This window comes from Thalia democratica, chromosome 2 (assembly GCF_965202585.1).
Source record: "Thalia democratica chromosome 2, ktThaDemo2.hap1.1, whole genome shotgun sequence".
Taxonomy (NCBI): Eukaryota; Metazoa; Chordata; class Thaliacea; order Salpida; family Salpidae; genus Thalia; species Thalia democratica.
This window is the reverse complement of record NC_139166.1, coordinates 20,544,315-20,567,155: the sequence shown is the minus strand read 5'-3', so window position 1 is coordinate 20,567,155 and position 22,841 is coordinate 20,544,315. Positions and strand designations below refer to the sequence as shown.

Genomic DNA, 22,841 nt, shown 5'->3' with positions numbered 1-22,841 from the left:
TATTATTAAGTTATACTTAAATTAGCCTTTTTAGTAAAAAACATAAATGAACAAACATACGAAAGATGTTGAAAGTTATTTTTAAAATATTTAAATAAAAATTAATTATTTTATTATCTAATTACCAATCAAAAATTATTAACTATAATAGAAACTTTGAGCTTTAAAAAATTTTAAGACTTAGGATAAACATAGATATATTAATTTTAAATTATTTGCAAAATCTAGAAACTCATTTGATGTAAACAATATTTAAAAAACAATTGTTTATTTAACCGCGGTAAACAAATAAAACACCTAAAATACACTGAATCTAAAATTTATTTAGTGCAAATTAAACATGGATTTTCAAATTTAACAACGAAATGCAAAACTAACAAAACTCAACAGTAATTTTATCAAAAGCTTTATTTAGATTCCAGCAAAAATTTAAGAGATTTGCTTTTTTAGCATCAAAAAAAATCTTACTATTTATAGGATAAATTTCAAATATGTGCTATTTTCTTAACATTAAAAATGCCTTAAGCGCCTGGAAAAATAAATTAACTAACAACACTTTAAAACATACAAAAAAAACTTAAAATTTTAAAGACTAGCAAAGAAAAGTTTTTATAAAAAATCCCATTTATTTTTTGGCTTTCCCACCGAAAATCGCTCGACCCCTTCGTACGTCACAAACAGCATTCGGAAGTCACCGGGGTTGCTAGGTGGTGGTCAGGGGCTGCTCGACGTCGCCAGCTTGCGGAGGAAATGTGGGGAGGTGCTGGTGGTGGGCTTCGAACTCCTCCCGCATCTCCGCCTCCAACTCGTCTTTCGCCTGCGGAATGATATTATTGACTACTGCAGGTGATAAAGTTGTATTTAGATAAGCATTGAAAACGTTTGTATAACAAACGGAAGATCTTTGTATCTGTTTTTATTGTTTTTGTGAAAGTATTGAGACAGTTTTTTTATATGGTTTTTTAAACAAATTTAAAAAAATTAAAAAAACCAGACTACAGCCAAACATATTCATTTTAAATTATTGATTACTACAGGGTTGCCACTCGTTTTTTCCAAATTTTTTCCAGGTTTTTAAAAGTACACATTTTTGGGTCTATTTTTAGTTTTAAGCTAATTTCTATATAAGAAACTGTGTTAAATAGTATAAAAACATTGAAAAGATACCGTAAAGCTACTTTAAATGTGTTTAATAATCGAAAATTTTTTGATGATGACAAAAAAATCTTAATTATATGATAGATTTATTGTGTCAAATTGAAATTTTACTACTGATAATGTTAAAATTATTGAAAATTCCAGCTTTTTCCAGGATTTTGATCAAAATTCCAGGTTTTTCTAGTTTTTTTTTCAAAATTTCTCAAATTCTAGGTTTTTCCAGGTTAATTTTGCCTAAATTGTCGAATTCCAGGTTTTCCCAGGTAAAGTGGCAACCCTGTTACTAATAATAATACATTATTGTAACTAAGGGTTGATCATGCCAATTCGATCATCAGACCACAAGCTTCGGTAGACTGAGACCGGTCCTTATTAGGACGAAACAAAGGTCGGATGATCGAATTGGCATGATCAACCCTTAGTTAAACTTGAGCTTGTCTCACAGCATACGAAAGTCTGGGCTTCTGCTCTGCAGACTTTGGCCTATATTTTTGTTTATTGTAACTAAGCGTAAGTATTGTAATCAATTAATTTAAGTTTTATTAATAGTAAATAAAAGTTAGTTTATAGCCGTCCTTAAACGTCATTTCATGCCATAAGACTTGGGTTTTAGTTGACATCTGGCTTAATATTAAAAGACAGCTTCAGCTAATAAATTTCCAGGAGAATTGTTTATTTGTAACATAAGATTGAAATTTGAAGTTTAAGGAAGGAAGCTTATCAACAAGATTTAAATAGCAGTAATAGCGACAAATATTATAAAATAACCATATATTTCAATACTTAGTATAAATTTAACATTATTTTTTTCCCAGTTAAAATTTACTTGCATGGAAAAGAAAATTAGATTATAAAAAACATTTTTCAGAAAACTATTTTACTTCATCTATAAATGTATTTAAAACCAAAAGTTTAAGAAGGAATATTTCGTCTTAGTCTATATAGATAATACAAGGTGCATTTGTAACAGTTGCAAACGTATAAAGAGTTTTAATAATATAAAGGGTACTTTATAAAACGTCAACATTAGTTGGCCACCGAAATTTTTGAAAACAAAGTACGAACAGTATAAAAAGGAGGCTTTTTGAGGTGTTCATTCAAAAATCAAAGTGTTAATTACCAATTCATAACCGCATGTGTATAATGCTACCGGCTAAATTGTGGTTTTACACAAAACACGTTTGAAATGCAATTATACAAGCATATTCAACTAACGGATTATAAAACAAAGCTTTTTAACAAACAATATTAAAAATAACCTTGTAAGTACTGTTTTTTTTTTTGATGAACACATTTTAAATTATTTTTTTTTGACTACCATGAAATATCAAACTCTACAAAAAAAAATCTAAAATAAAATATTAAATTAGAATTTATTTGCTGGCTAAAATAAAAAACTTACAGTTAAAGTGTAGTTACAGCTGATTATATACGATGGGTCTATTGTTATTAGCTTATGAAAAATGAACAATTTTATACATTAAAACTATTAAATTATATATATTTTTAAACAATAAACAAATTATCTACATACTAGGTCAATATTTATGATGATCCATATTAAAAGGTAAAGCCATATAGATAGTAATACAAAACTTTAAACTAGCCACATGAAAAGCAATATTTGAATAATTTTAAAGACTATAATTTTTAAATTAGTTAAAAAACCCTTGAAAATGTTTAACAGTATTTTAGGTATATACTAAGCTGAAGTAAATTTAAAACAACTTAATTAAAAACTTCAAAAAACACTTGATGTAAACAATTTCAACTAACTAATTGTGACATCAGCCTAAAATTTAAATTGTTTCAAACAAAACTGTTACGGTTTTTTAAAATTTATCGTTGTGGACGCTAAGTAATTTTGTAACAAACTTGACAAAATATCATTTGTTGCTTCAAAAAATCTTCAAATTCTAATTTTTAAATAACACATTTCAATTAATAAACTCATTTAAAAAATATGTTCAACTATTTATTTAAAGCTAGAGAATTTCTTTTTTACAATTTAAATATGTTCCACATGAAAACTGAACAAATTTGATGCTTCAAGTAAAAATCATCAAAAAAAAACATTTGACGCCTTTGTATGCTTGTAATGAAATTAAAAAAACATGCTTCTTCAAAGTGTTAAAAGATGTTAATAACTAAACATCTTGTATGGACATAAAATTTCGTATATTGTCCATGATTTTTTTAAACAGAACCCGTGGATACTTAGAGCTGACATTCTGCTAACAACTGATTGATTGACACACTTAAATATCAACACTTTCGTTCCAAACTCATAATTTTACCACGGTAAATCAAGCTGAGAAAATTTTTCTGATTTTTCCTGACTTTTTACTAAGATTATCCTGACTTTTCTAAATCAAACTCTTAATTTAAACTTATTCTAAAATACATTAGCTAACACTTTAAACTATATAAAGCTTTCAATCTAATTTTAATGCAGGTTAAAAACAACAGTTTTTTGCTGAATTCATCATCAAACTTCCAGTACAACACTTAAACCATCTGTGTATGATTGATGTTTGTAATAGACAGCTCTATCAGCAAAATACTTGTATTATCACCTTATAAACACAGCTTGTCTGAAAAAAGACACAATTTTTTAGCATTTCCTAGCATAAATGTATCTAGATAAACAAACGACGTATAAGGATTTTTTACAATTAAAACCTTAAATCAATAAGGAACTTTCACAACTCAAACCTTAAAACAATAACGAACTTTTACAGTTAAAACATCTAAACAATTAAGAACTAAATCAAATACTGTTTTTTCAAATATATGTACTATAATTTATTTTCTCCGTTTTTTTATTAGCACTTCAACCTCTTCATCTAATGAAGATATGGTTTCCTTCATCTGGTCTGCATTCCGCTTTAGTATACACATTAACTTGTTACATAAAATACTAAACTAACTGCTTAGTTATAAAGAACTCAATTATTTACTTAAAACAAAAAACACTTTGATTCTAAAATTATGCTAGATAAACTTTTGTTTATATATCACAGTTTCACTATGGAAGTGTCCTTGCTACAGATCATCAATACTAAAAAGCTTACAAAATCTGCTTGTTCAAGTAGGGCACTTGTTCAATATGTTAATAGAAAATTTTTGCAGTTTTGTAAAGGATATTTTACTAATTTATACCAGATGAAGGCATTGGAAATAAAACTAAATATTTTTGTAAATTTATAAGAAAATTCTGGAATTTTTTTCCGACTTTAAAGGATTTTCAATTAATTTTTACCATTTGAAGGCTTTGGAAAACAAGGAATTTTGTAAATTTAAACTGACAAAATCTGACATTTTTTTTTAAATTTTATCAAATTTTCTGACTTTTTTTCAAAACCCCCCATTTTTTCCTGACTTTTGTCATTTTTTTTAATTTTTCCTGACTTTTCCTGATTTCCTGACCGAGTGGCAACCCTGCTATATAAAGCTTTCAATCTAATTTCAATACAGGTTAAAACAACAGTTTTTTTTCTGAATTCAATCATCAAACTTCCTGCACATCACTTGAACCATCTGTGTATGATTGATGTATTTACAATAAACAGGTCTATCAGCAATTTACTTGTATTGCCTTATAAACACAGCTTGTCTGAATAAAGACACAATTTTTTTAGCATTTTCTAATATACATGTATCTAAATAAACGAAACTACATATAAGGATTTTTTACAATTAAAACTTTAAATTAATAACGAACTTTCACAATTAAAACCTTAAAACAATAACGAACTTTTACAGTTAAAAACTTAAACGATTAAAGAACTTAATCAAACACTGATTTTTTTATTCTATGTACTAAAACTCATTTTTCCGTTTCTTTATTAGCACTTCAACCTTTTCATCTAATGGAGATATGGTTTCCTTCATCTGGTCTGCATTCCGCTTCATTTTCTTGGCAGTTGAAACCGTTTGCCTCATTTTATTGAAATCGTTCTCATCTGCTGCCCCTACACTTGTCGAAGAGAATCTTTTCTCCAAATCTAGCCACAATTTGTGGGCTTCATTTCTTTTCTTTTTGTACTCATTTATTTTTACCTCAAACTTTGCTGCCACAATTATTTACTCAAACAAAAAATAAATCACAGTTTCATCATGGAAGTGTCCTTGCTACAGATCATCAATACTACAAAGCTTACAAAAAGTGCTTGTTCAAGTAGGGTAGTTGTTCAATATGTTAATAGAAAAATTTTGTAGTTATATAAAGGATATTTATTAAATTATACCAGATAAAGGCATTGTAAATCAAATAATTTTGTAAATTTATAGGAAAATTTTGCAATTTTAGTCTGACGTTAAAGAATTTTTAATAAATTTTTTACCATTTAAAGGCTTTTGAAAATAAAAAAACTTGTAAATTAAAACTGACAAAATCTGAACTTTTTTAAAATATTGTCAAATTTGCTGACTTTTTTTCAAAAACCCTAATTTTTTCTTGACTTTTGTCGATTTTTTTTAGTTTTTCCTGACCTTTAGCCAGCCCTGTTTTACTGTTAAAAAGAAAAAAAAAAGAACCTGCTGAAACAGCATTGCATCAAATAAAAATTATCAACATTCGCGCGCTTATGTTTTTTTATACAACATCAAAGCAAACCTGCTGAGGCAGAATTGTATCTAATAAAAGTTAACACATGTTATAAAAACCCGCTGAAATTGCGTCTACTGCTTGATAACGAACACTGTTAACAGAGTTTCCAATTGTTTTTTCAAAAAATTTTCCAGGTTTTCAAAATTTCTTCCATCTTTTTGAAAGTACACATTTTTGGGTCTATTTTTAGTTTAAAGTTAAGTTTAGGGACATGTGAAAATTCCAGGTTTTTTTTTGTCTAAGTTGTCAAATTTCAGGTTTCCAAGTAAAGTGGCAACCCTGTGTAAACAAACATTGCCATCAACGCGCTCGCGTGTTACAAATTAACTTATACAACAGCAAACCTGCTGAAAGAGCATCTGCTGTTTGAGCTTGAGCTCCTCCTTGGGGATGCCGAGGTTCTCCAGCTTGCTGCTCCCCTTCCTCTTCCTCATCTGCTGCTTCTTGCACTCGTGCGCCACCTCCTCGCACTCCGCAACGTACTGGCCGTACCCCAGCTCCTTCAGCGCTGTTTTGATCAGAATTAATAAATAATAAAAAACTTTGCTGTTTGTTGATAAACAAAAAAAAAACAATTCTTAATATCCCAGTTGCTTTATTGCTGTTCGAATATTGATAAAAAAATAATGAAAAAAAAAATTGGGAAAAAAAGGGCCGAAAGAACGAAAAATGGCGCCGCGGCTAGATTGTAAGAAATATTAAAGTAAAAATATTAAAACTGTAAGAAAGGAGAGTAATTTTAACATCCCACTTGCTGTTTTAATTAGTAATATCTACATTGAAGAACGTATGCTGCGAAATAATATTTATACATATATATATATATATATATATATATATATATATATATATATATATATAAATTAAATTTTTGTAGTTAAAATATAGTAACATAAAAAAAAACTTTTAGCATACCGTACATTGGTTTTCAAATTAAAACGGATTAAATTTAGGCATACTACCTTAGCACACATTTGTTTCCACGATCGGTTGAACACATAACAAGTATCTTTATATATTTTTTTATATACCAAACTATTCGATTGTAAGTACATACATAACATAACCAGTTGTTTTTAAACTGTTGTAAAAGTGGCGGGGTGTTTCAAATGCATGTTGAAATTATTATTTATGTTTCTATTGATATTCGAATGAACGCGCACATTTCGTGCTGTTTCATGGTCGTACAATGCGAAATCAAAACTAAAAACCTTGAAAAAATAATTGCTGAAACGAATTCATACACTATCCGAGGATTTCAGAACTGCAGCGAGTATTTCAAATGATGAATTGAATCGGATATGTTTGTCATTTGTTCAAATATTCCCGAACAAAATGACTTAAAAAAGTCGATGAGTTTACACAAGTTATGACGAAAACTAACAAAATCATGATAAACATCTTTTAAGTAGGTTACTGTTGATAGTCCACAAGAATTATACTTATTTCTTATCCAAGGTTTTTTATTATCTTATTTACAAATAAATATTTTGATAAAGGATGGTAAAATTACAATTTTACCTAAATATTATTATTTTAAGGATTTTATTTAAAAATATTCTCGACAAATGGTTTAAAGATAGATATTTTAAAAAATTATCTGTCCGCCTATCAAGAGCGTAAGGAATTAAGATAAATTGCAAAGACTCACAACAGAAAAAACAAAAAACTAATAAAACTTTATTTAATGAAATATTTGATGGATAAAAAAAAATTGTTGTGTATTCAGTGAACATATCGTTGCTTACAGCTTTAATTAAAACTTTTGTCAGTTAATTGACTTCAAAAAAAAACAAACGGTGAAAATTTGTTCTTGGGGTAACAAAAAATAAAATTTTATTTTAAACTTTATGCTCACCTATATTTTTTATTGACTTGTTTAATTTGAAAACACGAAGTTACAAAGACCTGACAAACTTTAAAAAGGCAGCAAGTGATTTTTATTATTTTTTAGTCATATTTAAAACCTATAATTCATCTTCAACAGTATAAATATTATTCATGAAGACTAAAAATTATCACTTGCTTGTAATATTAATTTCATCTCTGTAATCTAAAAATCAAATAAAAAATTCCGTATAAACGAAAGCAATGTACCAAGCTTATAATCAATTTTATAACTTTAGCATACACTTAAAAAATAGAACTCAAAACATAATAAAATTAGACATGGTCTAATTTTGTATTTATATTTTATTTAAAAAGTAATAAATGTATTCACAAAACTTGAAAAAAGTAATCTGTTTTACAATAAAAATTGAAGTTTCTAAAAATAGACATGCAGCGTCATTGACCTGTCAATTAAAGTTATTTTTCACATATTATTACAAATTAACGAACATATTTAGCCTGCAGGGAGAAATACACATTTGATATTTAAAAGGTCATAGAAAACGTTATTTACCTACAATGGTGACATTTAAGCGCTTTTCCTTACTTACCATTTCAAAAACTTTTTTTTTATTTTTCTAAAAATTAAATACATAAAACAACCGATTTTTGGTAACTAGCTCTAATTCTTTTTAAAAATACTTACTCTGATATGAACTATACACAATACTTTGTGAAATGATGTGTTTTTGCATACAAGAGTTTTATAGAAATCTCATTAATTAAAAAGTTGTCGTATTTAGCATATTTCTGAGTAAAATTTTAAGCAACTTTTATTGTTTCGAGTACTTCAAGTTAGCAGTTTTAATGTTTAAAGTTTTATCAATAGCTAAAAATGTCATTTTTGTAATAAAAAACTTTTTAAAACATTAAAAATACTCGTAAGTTTTAAAACTTATACATATTAAAAAACTTTAAGTTAGAAAACGCAACTTTTCATAGTAAAAAATACAACATGTTATAATTATCATGTTGGTACTTTTTAGAAAATTTAAAAAAAAACTTTAATTTGTTAAGACTAAAATCAATTACAACTTCTGCAGAATATATAAATATTAACAACGTTTTAAGATATACTATAAATATTAACAAGTAGGCTAATATAATAAGGTCCTTCTAAGTATATTTTACAACTTGATTTTAAAACTAAACAAAAATTTACAAATAAAACTCTGCTAAAGATGTTTGAATAATTAATATTTATGTTGTATTTATCTTTATGCAAAATATTTACTTTAGTTTGCAAATTGACCTACCATAGACAAAACAACAACATTGATTATTGTTAAACAAAAACTTAAATGCTATTTTAAGCTTCTAAAAGCTTACAAGGTTTCATCAAGGCGTCCGTTCATTTACATATTGTTTAACTGAGAAAAGAGTTTGCATATTGTTTATGCTTTAATCAAAGACTTGCTAACCAAAGAAGGATAAGTATGGATTATTTTTACAGTGCTTCCTACTTAGTGCCGGTAATTTTGCATGCTACTTTAAAATACTCAACCATTTAACAAAATCATACGCGACAAGCTGTTTATGTATATGTTAATTACTGTTTGTACGTTTTACTCAATTAGTATTTTTGAACTTTATATTTGTATGATTACAAAAGTTATGAATTGCTATGGCTTGTTGAAAACTTTAAAGTTAAAAAGTATTCCGTATATAACTTCTTATAGTAATGTTGTATAAAGTTTGTTTTATTAAACATGTATCAACATAGGTTTCTGTGTGTTAACGAATCAACACACTTCAACTGGGTTCTGTAAAAAAAATAATTACTGTAATGTAAGAATAGAAGCATAGAATAAAGTAGGTGTATACATGTTTTCATTAAAATTAAAATAGAATAATTTCTACAGATTTTTACAGGTTAATAGTTAATATATTGTATACACCTACTTTATTCTATGCTTCTATTCTTACATTACAGTAACAATTTTTTACAGAACCCAGTTGATTGTTGTTAAGGGCATAGGGGGGTAAACACCCTTTTTTGGTTTTTGATCTTATTTTGTATAGTTTTTATTAAGCTAAAAAATGCTTTTTATAGATTTTAAAAATTTAAAATAATTTTTGTGATATAGCCGGTCAAAATCGGAGGCAACAATATTATCCTTATGGGAGACGCAAACTAAAACGGTAAATAACTAGAAATCACTAAAAATCTATCTCCTCCTACGTTTTTTGAGATAACTACCTCAAATTTTTAGGAAATGTTCCTTGATATATTTAGAAAATTCTGTCGGAACAGAATTTAAAAAAATTAAAATTTTATAATAAAAAAACTAAAAAAAAAAACAGTTTTTTTGTTTATTTTTTATCTATTTTTTAATTAAAAAAAAATTCTGTTCCGACAGAATTTTCTAAATATATCAAGGAACATTTCCTGAAAATTTGAGGTAGTTATCTCAAAAAACGTAGGAGAAGATAGATTTTTAGTGAAATAGTCTATTTTTGCCGTTTTAGTTTACGCCTCCCATAAGGAACCTGTTGTTACCTCCGACTTTGACTGGCTTTATCTCAAAAATTATTTTGAAATTTTTAAATCTGTAAAAATCATCTTGCAGCTTAGTAAAAGCTATATAGAATAAGATCAAAAACCAAAAAAGGATGTTTACCCCCCCTATGCCCTTAATTCATAAACACACAGAAGCATATGTTGGTACAATAAAGGAAGATTACTGTTTAATTTGTTTTTATTTATATTAGCAGTGAACTTGTTTCACTAGGATCTTTTGTTAGCCAACAATTAAATCTATATTTTTGAACAGTTTTATTAAACATTTTTATACGTTTTAACAAAAAAAAAAGTTCTTTGTTTGATAAATAAACATTTTTTGTGCAAAGTATATAAAATGATTTATAAGCTTAAGAAAAGACATCAAACCTAATAATTTAATTTACTTAGTGACAAACCCTTTGCAATTTTAAGTATTCATAAGTGCCACTTACGGTTTTAAGTTAGTTTGAAACAGAGTTAAGTACTTGAGAAAACACTTTTCTTTTAGTTTTGAATTAAGTATTTCTATAATTAAGTTTGTTTATATAAACGTTTCATTTGACTTATTTGAATATAAAAAAACCAAAGTTTATCCAAACAGACTTGATACTTTAGCACAGTATATATAAAGATCAAGTAAAGTTTAAATGAAACTTAAACCTTTTTTCATTACTATTAGCTCAATCAAAATTTTCCAAATTTAAGCTCTGTTTTAAAAGACTTTGTTAATTTTTTTAGGGAGTTTCCTTAAATTATACTTAATTTTTCATTGACTATGTCTTGGTAGATTCCATTTAGACAATCTGCTTTATAATTCTAATGCATTAGGAAGCATATTTAAAATTTAGTTTTTGTTATTAAGATTTTAGCTACATTTTAAGCTGTAAAGTAGCATGCAAATATACTATTATATTTTTACTAATAGATAACCTATTCTGGTTAAAACTTATTTTAATAAACTTTATCCTATACTTTTAATAGTATTGAGTTATATTTTCAATTACTATATAACTATTAAGTATGTAATTTAACTGTATGAGTACTTTGTATTGTAACACAAAATATTCTTTGAGTATAAACTTAGTAAGTACTAATTCTTATGTAAAGTGTTAGTAATTTACTACCGTAGTAAACAAAAAAATTCATATACGAGTTTAAAAACAAAGGTAAGTTAGCTTCAGTAATAACAAATATGTAAAGATATAATAAAAAGATATACATATATTTACTTTTAGGCATATAATACAACAACATAGTGTACACTTTGTACACTACTATTGGTTGTTTTTGCCTCCTTGCATATTTATAGTACTATTGCAACATAGCTCAACAAAAGAACTTTTTAAAAGGAAAAATAAATAATGCTAGCAAAAAAGTAATACTTGAAACATAATTTGCTTTTATTTATTTAGATACATAACTAGTATATAGTACTCTCTTAAGTTTTTTGTGACAGTTTAATACATATAAAAAAGTAATGTATAAAAAAACTTGCATTAAATTACTTCGTTTTAAATGTAATGAAATTGAACTAATTTTTTTTCAAACTTTAAATTAACATTTCATTAAAGCAAACGTTGCCTTTGAATCTTTCAATAAGCTCAGGAGGCAATACAAGCTAAACTGTTGCACTTAGATGCGCGTATTAGGCAATAATTTGTTTGAAGAAAATCAATATACGGCACGTGATATGCAAATATTAAATATTTATAGCGCCACAAAAGGCCTTCTAAAGTCATTGTTGGAGAACGCATAAAAATCATACCGAACAAAAATTGCATTTACAAATACTATTAATTGCATTATGTATGCTTTCTTTGTATTGTTTGTTAATTGTATTATAAGTGTTTATTAAATTGATATAATGCGTATTTTTTTTTAAATAAATATTTTTTTGTATAAAATCTAACGTTGCTTAACAAAACAGATACTAATTATTAAACTTAAGTACAAAAATTTGGTACTAAATTACACAACAAAGTTAAATATTAAAACAAGTAAATAAACACATTAGTAGTTTGATAATATAATCAAGAGAAATAATTTCACAAAAACTCATCAATATTACAAAATATATACAGGGTTGCCAAATGTTTTTGGCAAAATTTCTACAGGTTTTCAAAATTTCCTCCAGCTCTTTAAAAGTACACATTTTTGGGTCTATTTTCAGTTTAAAGCTAAGTTTAAGGTAAGAAACTGTGTTAAATAGTATAAAAACATTGAAAAGAAACCATAAAGCTACTTTAAATGTGTCTTTTAATAAAAAAAAATTTTGATGAAGATAAAAAAATTTAATCTATAGGATAGATTTTTTGTCTCAAATCGAAATTTTAAAACTTAACTTGTTAAAATTCCAGGGTTTTCTAGGTTTTTATTTCAAAACTGCTCAAATTCAAGGTTTTTCCAGGTTTTTTGGCAACCCTGTATATATACCCCATTTCTTTTTTAGTTTTATTTTTTTTCACTGTATACTATTTGTTTTAATAGTTTAGCTCAAAACTACAGTAATGGAAATTACTAATTTAGCTATTTTGGAAACTTTGTCCAGGTTTTCTGAATTTCTGGCAGGTTTTTAAAAAACAAGTTTTTTGGTCTATTTTTAGTATAAAATTAAGCTTAAGTTCAAAAGAGTATGTTAACTAATATAACAACATTAAAGTGATACTGTAGCTACTTTAAATGTGTTTTCTATTAAAAAAATACAAAAGATTTCTATCTAATCTAAATGATAAATTTTTTATACCTAATCAAAATTTCGTTACTTAACATGAAAAAAAAAAGTTCAAAATTACAGCTTTTTTAATGATTTTGTTCAAAATTCCAGATTTTTTTTTTTAATTTCTCTAATTATAGTTTTTTTGGCAACCTTGAGCAATAAGCATGATAAATTTGACTCTGAATGATGGTTATTACAATCTTGAAATATTTATAATAAAAATTGCATACATAATTAAAAAAATTGAAATTAATAAAAAACTTAAAACCACAATTCAAGATTAAAGTGTTATAAAGTTTTTAGTACTTGGGTATTTGTTTATTATGCTAAACTACAAAATAATAACATGACAATGTCTTTACACGTAAACAATTTAGTCACCAAAATTAAGTCACTGTTATTATATAATTTAATAAAATATGCTTTTTATTATAAAGAAGTAGTTAAAAATTTTATGAATGAAGTTTAAATTTTATGTGAACAAAATTTCAAACAAATAAAAAATAATATTTGGTTTTAACTGACATGCTTACAAAACTTTATCCAAATTAAGCTTGTACTCTTCGTTAAATATAGGCAATAAAATCATTTTTTAACTTTTATGTAAAACAGGTTTGCTGTTAATTTAAATTAGCAAAGACAAAAACACAACAAACTACACATATTTAGGAACAAACCTTGAAGGTAAATACACAATCATGTTAAAAACTAAACTCAAGGTATTTAAATTGTAATTTTTTTTTGAAACTTTAAAAGTACAGAAAAGTACTATATAAAAAGAATGCGCAAGTTTTCAAGTAAGTTTTTATGTGTTCCGCCATGGTCTTATTACTTAATGTATACAATATTCAATAAATAATAAGTATTTTCAAATCCTTTATTTTATAGTAAGTAGTATTAAAAAATAAATTCAAATAATAATTGCAACAAATTAAAGGCATGACAGGCTAACATCTATTTACGATGACTTGCACTTACATCTTGAGCACAAAAGTATACTTTATTATCCTTCACAACATTGCAATATAATGTAGAAAGATATTTTTGGTAAAAAAAACTACAATTTAACGTAAGCACTAAATTTAACAACTAAAACAAAAACTAATATGCCAACATTTTAGGTTTTATTTTATTTCAACTAGCCTTACAGCTAACTTTTAAACCCTTATAAATTGTTAAATTGTTTTCTTTTGTATTTTGAAAAACCTGTAATAACTTTCTAAGCACGAGAAGTAAATATAATGCAATATCTCATCACAAAACAATCAACTTTAGCAAATTTCAACACTCACACACCTAAATTTCATATTATTTCCCTGCGGTAGTTTCATTGCAACAAAGTAAAATTTAATTAGTTTAAACATTTTAATTTCAATCACCTGCGGTGACGTGCTCGGGCATGATCGTTTTCTTGTCCATCTTGTTGCAGACGTCGTTGGATTCGGACGACACCAGGTGTATGAACTCGTTGCAGAAGTTGACCAGCATGTCTCGCGAGTCGACAGACACCCGCAGCTGTTGGTGGTTATAAATATATTAATGGATAATACGTTGCTTTGCATGATTTAAAAGGTTCTTTATAAAATTATGGACAAAAAAACAGTAATCTTGACATATATATATATATATATATATATTCGTGAACAACCGCCTCCAGAAGATTTCTAGCAGTCAAAGCATTTTTAAGGAAACAACCCAACAATACCAGGAAGCTATAAGAGAAAGTGGATACGATCACGAGTTAGCCTATAGTCACAAAAACGAAAAGGGTAACAACAAGAAAAGAAGGAGAAGAAATATTTTATATTTCAACGCTCCATTCTGCAAAAGTGTGGCAACACGGGTTGGGAAGCGCTTCCTAGAAATTGTGGACAACAACTTTACTGAAAACCATCCATATTGTAAAGTTTTTAACAGGAAGACACTAAAAGTGTCCTACTCCTGCATGCCAAACATGAAACAACTTATAATGGCACACAATCGAAAGATGTTAGACACGCAGTATAAAGAGAGGCGAAAGTGTGACTGCAAAAAACAAGAATGCCCGGTAAATGGAAGTTGCCTGTTGGAAAATGTTATATATAAAGCGACAGTCATAACTGATAACCAGACCAAGTTTTATGTAGGCTCGACTGGACTATCGTTCAAGAATCGCTACACAAAGCACAAGTACAGCTTCAAACACGAAAAACATAAAAATACGACAACTTTGTCGCAGTACATTTGGAAACTAAAAAATAACGAAGTTAATTTTAAAATCCAGTGGGAAATATTAACAAGAACGAAAAATAAATACAGTTTAAAAAACGGATGTAAATTGTGCAATGCGGAAAAAATCGAAATTTTAAAAGTTAAGAAATCTGAATCTCTAAACAAAAGAAACGAATTACAAACTGGCTGCATACATTATAGAAAGCAATTTATCTAAAAACTCTGTTAATAATTTTGTCTAAAATCAACTATCTATTATTACGTAATACCTAATTATGTATAATTTTATTGCTGTACTTACAAGTTTGCTTTTCATTGAATAAAACTTGGCTGAGGAAGCGTATTAAACGCAGAAACAGCTGTACCAAGCAAAAGTTTATTTTGTGTATGTTATTTCTATAATTGGCACCTACGAAAAGTGGAGAGCCTCTCTCACCATCAACAGACTTCAAAAAAACAAGTAAGAAGTTTCTCGCTTTATTAATTAAGCTGAGTCTCTAAGTTTTAAAGATGATTAAAAGTATACAGGACTTAAGACCTACAAACTTCAATTATTCATTAAAGAGCATACCAATAAGTAGTAGTAATAAAGAGTTCAAAATTAAAATGTACGAAAAAGTAGATAAACTGATAACTAAAATGAGATGGAAAGCATTCCATTTAAGGGATGAAAACACAGAAGCTAAAGTTTCAGATTATGACGGCTTATTTCCAACAAAAAAACGAGCTCCCGAGGATAAACTTTTAACAAATTTTGAAAACGACCTTTACGAGTTAATAAATAATTTAAAATTCCGAAAATACCAAAATTCTTTTACCCGCAAACTTAACAAAGACCTAAAGGAAATAAGGTCCACCAAAAAAGTTTTTGTTTTTGCAGATAAATCTAACAGCCTATACAAAATCAGTCCGGATAAATATAAGAAATTAATTACAGAAAACATTACATCTACATACAAAAAATCGGAAAACAGTCTCATCGAAAAAATTAATAATGAAGCAAAGGAAATAGTATTGAAAAACAAAATAAAAGGTAAAATTCCCAAACTTTCTCAACAACAATGTTACATTACTTTAAAAGATCATAAACCAAACTTCCCAAATAAACTAAGTTGTAGAATAATTAATCCGGCAAAAACTTTTATTGGCAAACCTGCAAAAACTAATTTAGATAGAATCAACAATTTTATAAGATCAAAAAGTAATTTAATACAATGGAAAAACACTTACGAGGTATTGAACTGGTTCAATAGCTTAAGCAATAAACCAACTTCAAGGTTTATCAAATTTGATATAGTGAGCTTTTATCCTGCCATCTCAGCAACAATTTTGGAAAACTCCTTCAATTTTGCTGCAGGCCTAACCAAAATCACGGAAAATGAAAAAGAGCTAATCAGACATTGCTGTAAATCAATACTGTTCCACGAGGGTGAACCATGGTCAAAAAAGCATAACAAGAACAGCTTTGATGTACCAATGGGAAGCTTTCATGGCGCAGAAATTTGCGAACTGGTTGGCCTATACATTTTAGATAAATTGAAGAAGGAAAAGATCTTTAGAGATGGTAATTTTGGTATATACCGTGACGATGGTTTAGCAGTGGTGGACATCCTACCGGGACCAGATATGGAGAGAAAAGTCAAACATCTAAGAAAAGTGTTTAAAAACATTGGTTTTGATGTCACCATCGAAGTCAATCTGTTTGTAACAGACTTCTTAGATGTAACATTAGATCTTCAAAATGAAAGCCATAAGCCGTACAGAAAACCAAATGCGCATACGGTTTATGTGAATAGCAAGTCAAACCATCCAGAGCATGTGTTAAAACACATACCGGTTGCAGTGAACAACCGCCTCCAGAAGATTTCTAGCAGTCAAAGCTTTTTAAAGGAAACAACCCAACAATACCAGGAAGCTATAAGAGAAAGTGGATACGATCACGAGTTAGCCTATAGCCACAAAAACGAAAAGGGTAACAACAAGAAAAGAAGGAGAAGAAATATTTTATATTTCAACGCTCCATTCTGCAAAAGTGTGGCAACACGGGTTGGGAAGCGCTTCCTAGAGATTGTGGACAATAACTTTACTGAAAACCATCCATATTGTAAAGTTTTTAACAGGAAGACACTAAAAGTGTCCTACTCCTGCATGCCAAACATGAAACAACTTATAATGGCACACAATCGAAAGATGTTAGACACGCAGTATAAAGAGAGGCGAAAGTGTGACTGCAAAAAACAAGAATGCCCGGTAAATGGAAGTTGTCTGTTGGAAAATGTTATATATAAAGCGACAGTCATAACTGATAACCAGACCAAGTTTTATGTAGGCTCGACTGGACTATCGTTCAAGAATCGCTACACAAAGCACAAGTACAGCTTCAAACACGAAAAACATAAAAATACGACAACTTTGTCGCAGTACATTTGGAAACTAAAAAATAACGAAGTTAATTTTAAAATCCAGTGGGAAATATTAACAAGAACGAAAAATAAATACAGTTTAAAAAACGGATGTAAATTGTGCAATGCGGAAAAAATCGAAATTTTAAAAGTTAAGAAATCTGAATCTCTAAACAAAAGAAACGAATTACAAACTGGCTGCATACATTATAGAAAGCAATTTATCTAAAAACTCTGTTAATAATTTTGTCTAAAATCAACTATCTATTATTACGTAATACCTAATTTTGTATAATTTTATTGCTGTACTTACAAGTTTGCTTTTCATTGAATAAAACTTGGCTGAGGACGCGTATTAAACGCAGAAACAGCTGTACCAAGCAAAAGTTTATTTTGTGTATGTTATTTCTATATATATATATATACCACATATGTTCTTGTGTTAAAACTTTATTCCGACTAACGGCGTTTCGCTGCTCTCAAATAAATTTAAGAACAGATCTACGGAGTCTCAACGCCTTTTAGTGTTACATCGTATATATATATATATTTATTTAATTATATAAAAACTATAATTTAAACAGCTGTTTCACACATTGAAATGTAAAATTTCATGTGATCGTCAGTAAGTTACAGTTTATTATAATAGTGAACAGAAATTTCGATTTTAGAATTTTTTATAATAATTATGACGTAGTAATGGTACAGTTTATTGTACGATTAGTTGAATTTGAAATACGCTGTGAAAGTTATTCTATGCTTTTTAGGAAAGTTTAAAAAGGTTATTTTGGAAAAATGTTTTAAGCTATTAGAAAAAATTTTTAGGCTGTTGGGAAAAATGTTATAAAATGCTATAAAATACTCGTGTTTGCTGCTTCGATTTTATTTTGTTTTAATATTTAGTTGGTTTTAATTTTGTTAAAAAAGTATTTTTGATAATGGATGCATATGTTTTGTCTTTCGCTTTTCTTGTTTAGTGTTACATTCTTATCTGGTTTTTCGATTTCTATTTTTTCTAAGTTACAAAGTTTGCAGCCGAATTTAGTATTGAATTTTAATTTTGTCCTGTTTAATATTTCCCATTTAATTTTGTAGTCTGTATTGTTATCTTTTAAGTTCCATATGTAATTCGCTAGTTCTGTTGTATGTCTTTTGTTAATATTGTTGAATGATGATTTGTGGTTTCTGTATCTTTGTTTAAAGGTATTTCCTGTCGACCCTATATACTGCTTTGTTGTTTTATTTGATGTTACTGTTGCTTTATAAATTATATTTGACACTAGGCATTCGTTATTTAAAGGGCAAGGTTCTTTACGGCAATTACAAAGTTTATCTTTTATGGTGCTTTTATCGTCTATATTGCTTTTGTTTAATATTTTGTTGTTGTGAGCTATTATTTTACTTCTGAAATTATTTGTGCAACTGTAAAATATTTTGATTGTGTTTCGGTTGAATATTTTATGGAATGGGTGGTTTTCGTCAAATGATGTAGTAATCAGGTTTAAGAATTGTTTGCCTATTTTTGAACTTATATTTAGACTGAATGGTGGGTTGAAATATATTATGTCTCTTATAATATATAAAGTGGTCTTATCGTATTTTAAGGTGTTTTTATAATTGGCCGAATTTAATGCTTTTTGGTATTCATTTTTTACATTGTTGAAGGATTCTTCGTTATTAGATAGTTTTATTAGTCTTCTGTTTATTGTTTCGGGTAGTTGTTTTAGTATTTGTCGGGGGTGGTTGGAGTTGTAGTTTACGTATAAAATTGGTGAGTTTGGTTTGTTGTATGGTTGGTAACTTGAGTTTAATATGTTGAAAGATACATCTAAGAAGTCAGTTTGGAATAATCCGGATTCTATTGTTATTTTAAAGCCGTTTTGTTTGAATAATTTATTTAAATATTTAGCGGTGTTTTCAGCTGATCTCGGTGATTTGCTTCTTATTATCCCTAGCCCGTCATCTCTATATAATCCGAATTCATTATCTATAAAAATCTTACTTTTTTTGATTTCATTTAGTAAAAATAACCCTATTAAATCGCAGATTTCTGCCCCGTTAAATGATCCCATACTTACATTAAATAGTTGGTCTGAATTTTATACGTAAACTACAACTCCAACCACCCCCGACAAATACTAAAACAACTACCCGAAACAATAAACAGAAGACTAATAAAACTATCTAATAACGAAGAATCCTTCAACAATGTAAAAAATGAATACCAAAAAGCATTAAATTCGGCCAATTATAAAAACACCTTAAAATACGATAAGACCACTTTACCAGAAAGAAATAAAAAACAAAGAAAAAGAGACATAATATATTTCAACCCACCATTCAGTCTAAATATAAGTTCAAAAATAGGCAAACAATTCTTAAACCTGATTACTACATCATTTGACGAAAACCACCCATTCCATAAAATATTCAACCGAAACACAATCAAAATATTTTACAGTTGCACAAATAATTTCAGAAGTAAAATAATAGCTCACAACAACAAAATATTAAACAAAAGCAATATAGACGATAAAAGCACCATAAAAGATAAACTTTGTAATTGCCGTAAAGAACCTTGCCCTTTAAATAACGAATGCCTAGTGTCAAATATAATTTATAAAGCAACAGTAACATCAAATAAAACAACAAAGCAGTATATAGGGTCGACAGGAAATACCTTTAAACAAAGATACAGAAACCACAAATCATCATTCAACAATATTAACAAAAGACATACAACAGAACTAGCGAATTACATATGGAACTTAAAAGATAACAATACAGACTACAAAATTAAATGGGAAATATTAAACAGGACAAAATTAAAATTCAATACTAAATTCGGCTGCAAACTTTGTAACTTAGAAAAAATAGAAATCGAAAAGTCAGATAAGAACGTAACACTAAACAAGAAAAGCGAAAGACAAAACATATGCATCCATTATCAAAAATACTTTTTAACAAAATTAAAACCAACTAAATATTAAAACAAAATAAAATCGAAGCAGCAAACACGAGTATTTTATAGCATTTTATAACATTTTTCCCAACAGCCTAAAATTTTTTTCTAATAGCTTAAAACATTTTTCCAAAATAACCTTTTTAAACTTTCCTAAAAAGCATAGAATAACTTTCACAGCGTATTTCAAATTCAACTAATCGTACAATAAACTGTACCATTACTACGTCATAATTATTATAAAAAATTCTAAAATCGAAATTTCTGTTCACTATTATAATAAACTGTAACTTACTGACGATCACATGAAATTTTACATTTCAATGTGTGAAACAGCTGTTTAAATTATAGTTTTTATATAATTAAATAAATATTAAGCTCCAATTTGATTTGTCGAGCACTATCGATCAGAACTTTGTATAAAACCTTTAATATATATATATATATAATTTTACTTGGCGCCTAGTTGAACTAAAAGTACAGCGGTCGGCAAACTGCGGCCCTCACAGCCAAACTTGACGCCTGCGAGGTAAATGATTTGTGCAAACAATGTGTTTCAATATAAACAGACTGTATGTTATTTTGTTTAAATTTAGTTATAAGTACTCTTTGTAACTTTACAGAAATATTATTAGTTATTAAAAAGTTTGTATCTTTTTTTTTTAGATTTAGTTGTTGATAAAAGGAAATAAATTTGATTTCAAAAATTCTTTTAAGTAAAAATACCATAAAACTTAATAGACCGAAAAATTACATAAAATATTGAGTTGAATTAAAATTTTGCTAGTTTGAAGTTGTAATTTATAAAGTCTAATTGTTTGCAATAGCAGTTTTACTACTTAGTTATTTAATTAAGCAACAACAGGAATAATTGAACAATTGAGTTAATGAAGTGTTTAATTTAGAAAAATAAGAATTTAATTGATTTCTAGTAATTTAAAGTGTTACAAACAAAATTAAAATTCAATAAATTGGCGTTATTAAAGTTAGTTCTAAAAAATACCAAATAATTTATAAAACTGTAATTTGTAGATTAAAGTTAAGATTCAAATAAGATTATTAAAACTTATTTTTTTACAAGTAGCTTTTTAGCTTTTAGCTAAATAAACATTCTTATTTTAAATAATATATGCAAGGATTATTCCTTAGGCACAACAGGTCTCGACAATTTAAATAATTGGAGACAAAGTTAATTTAGGGGAGAAACATTGTTGCCTTGTAAATAAATAAATTAAAAAATTTATTTTAAATAATTAAACTATCAATAAAAACATTGAGTACTAATAAAAAAAATTCTAAATCTAAAATACTAAATGTTACTTACACAAATACTACTTAAGAATAAAACATTTAATTAACTAAACATTAAAAATACACATATTTCAAAATCCAAGAACAAAACTAAAAAGTAATGACAAAACAATGAAAAAATAATGAAAGGTGTTTTCAATTTTCAAGTTTCAAAATATAAATTTTAGTTTATTAGTGTGCAAACTAGACATTCATAATGGTACTATGAAAAGCAATACCTAAAAACACACTTTACTAATATACATGAAGAACTCACAACATTTTTTGAAGTAAATTGAAATAACTTAGTTTAGCATGCTGGTTTATATAATAGATGCTCAATAAATTCAAAATAATTATAAAACAAAATTAAAATTTTGGTAAAAAAAAAAGTTAATGATTGTTATTAATCATTGTGTAGGAACAACTTTATTTAAGTTAAAAATAATATTCATTTTCACAATAGTACATAAACCTTATGGATTGTGTTAATTATATTAATAATTTTCTACAAAAAATCAGGCTATTTTATGCTGTGATAAGTAAATTAAAAGTACATTTTATGTAATATGACAGAAATATTTAAGTTACAAATAAAAACATAAATAGAATATTGCGTTGAACCTTTTGTTTAACCGCTAAAGTACATAAAAAACTTTGTTATTTTAATGCAAAGTAAATAAAAACTCGTGATTATAAAAAACAATGCTTACGACTTGATTACATAGTTGAAATAACATGTAAATTTCACTATTGCATATACATGAGTAACAATTTAATTAGTAAGTATTCAAATTATAATCCATAGAAGAAAAAAAACTTTAATGTAATTTAATTCAAACAGTTCTTTACTTTAAATCATCAAAAGAAGCTTAACTTCAATTAAAAGTAAAGTTAAAACTTATACATGACTTTAAATGAAGACTTAACAGTCAAATGTACAATTTATAATACAAAAATAATGTATTTTAAAACTAACATCGGGCAGAGTTTCTTTGATAAGTTTGTTAACAGCTGCTTTTGGCAAGTTCAAGTCTTCTTCTTCAGCCATTTTTTATGTGTTTAAGTTTTAAATAATCTGAAAACGAAATATTAAA

At 27.3% G+C, this 22,841-nt stretch overlaps 1 protein-coding gene across 1 annotated transcript; it reads right to left on the bottom strand.

Moving 5' to 3' along the window:
- Positions 1-309: 309 nt before the first annotated feature.
- LOC145850012 (protein Dr1-like) lies at positions 310-22,824 on the bottom strand. Its single transcript, XM_082955149.1, has 4 exons — positions 22,724-22,824; positions 14,259-14,394; positions 6,115-6,278; positions 310-817 (listed from the first exon to the last, which is right to left on the bottom strand). The coding sequence occupies exons 1-4, from the start codon at positions 22,793-22,795 to the stop codon at positions 704-706; spliced, it is 486 nt and encodes a 161-aa protein (XP_082811275.1). The 5' UTR covers positions 22,796-22,824; the 3' UTR covers positions 310-703.
- Positions 22,825-22,841: the final 17 nt, after the last annotated feature.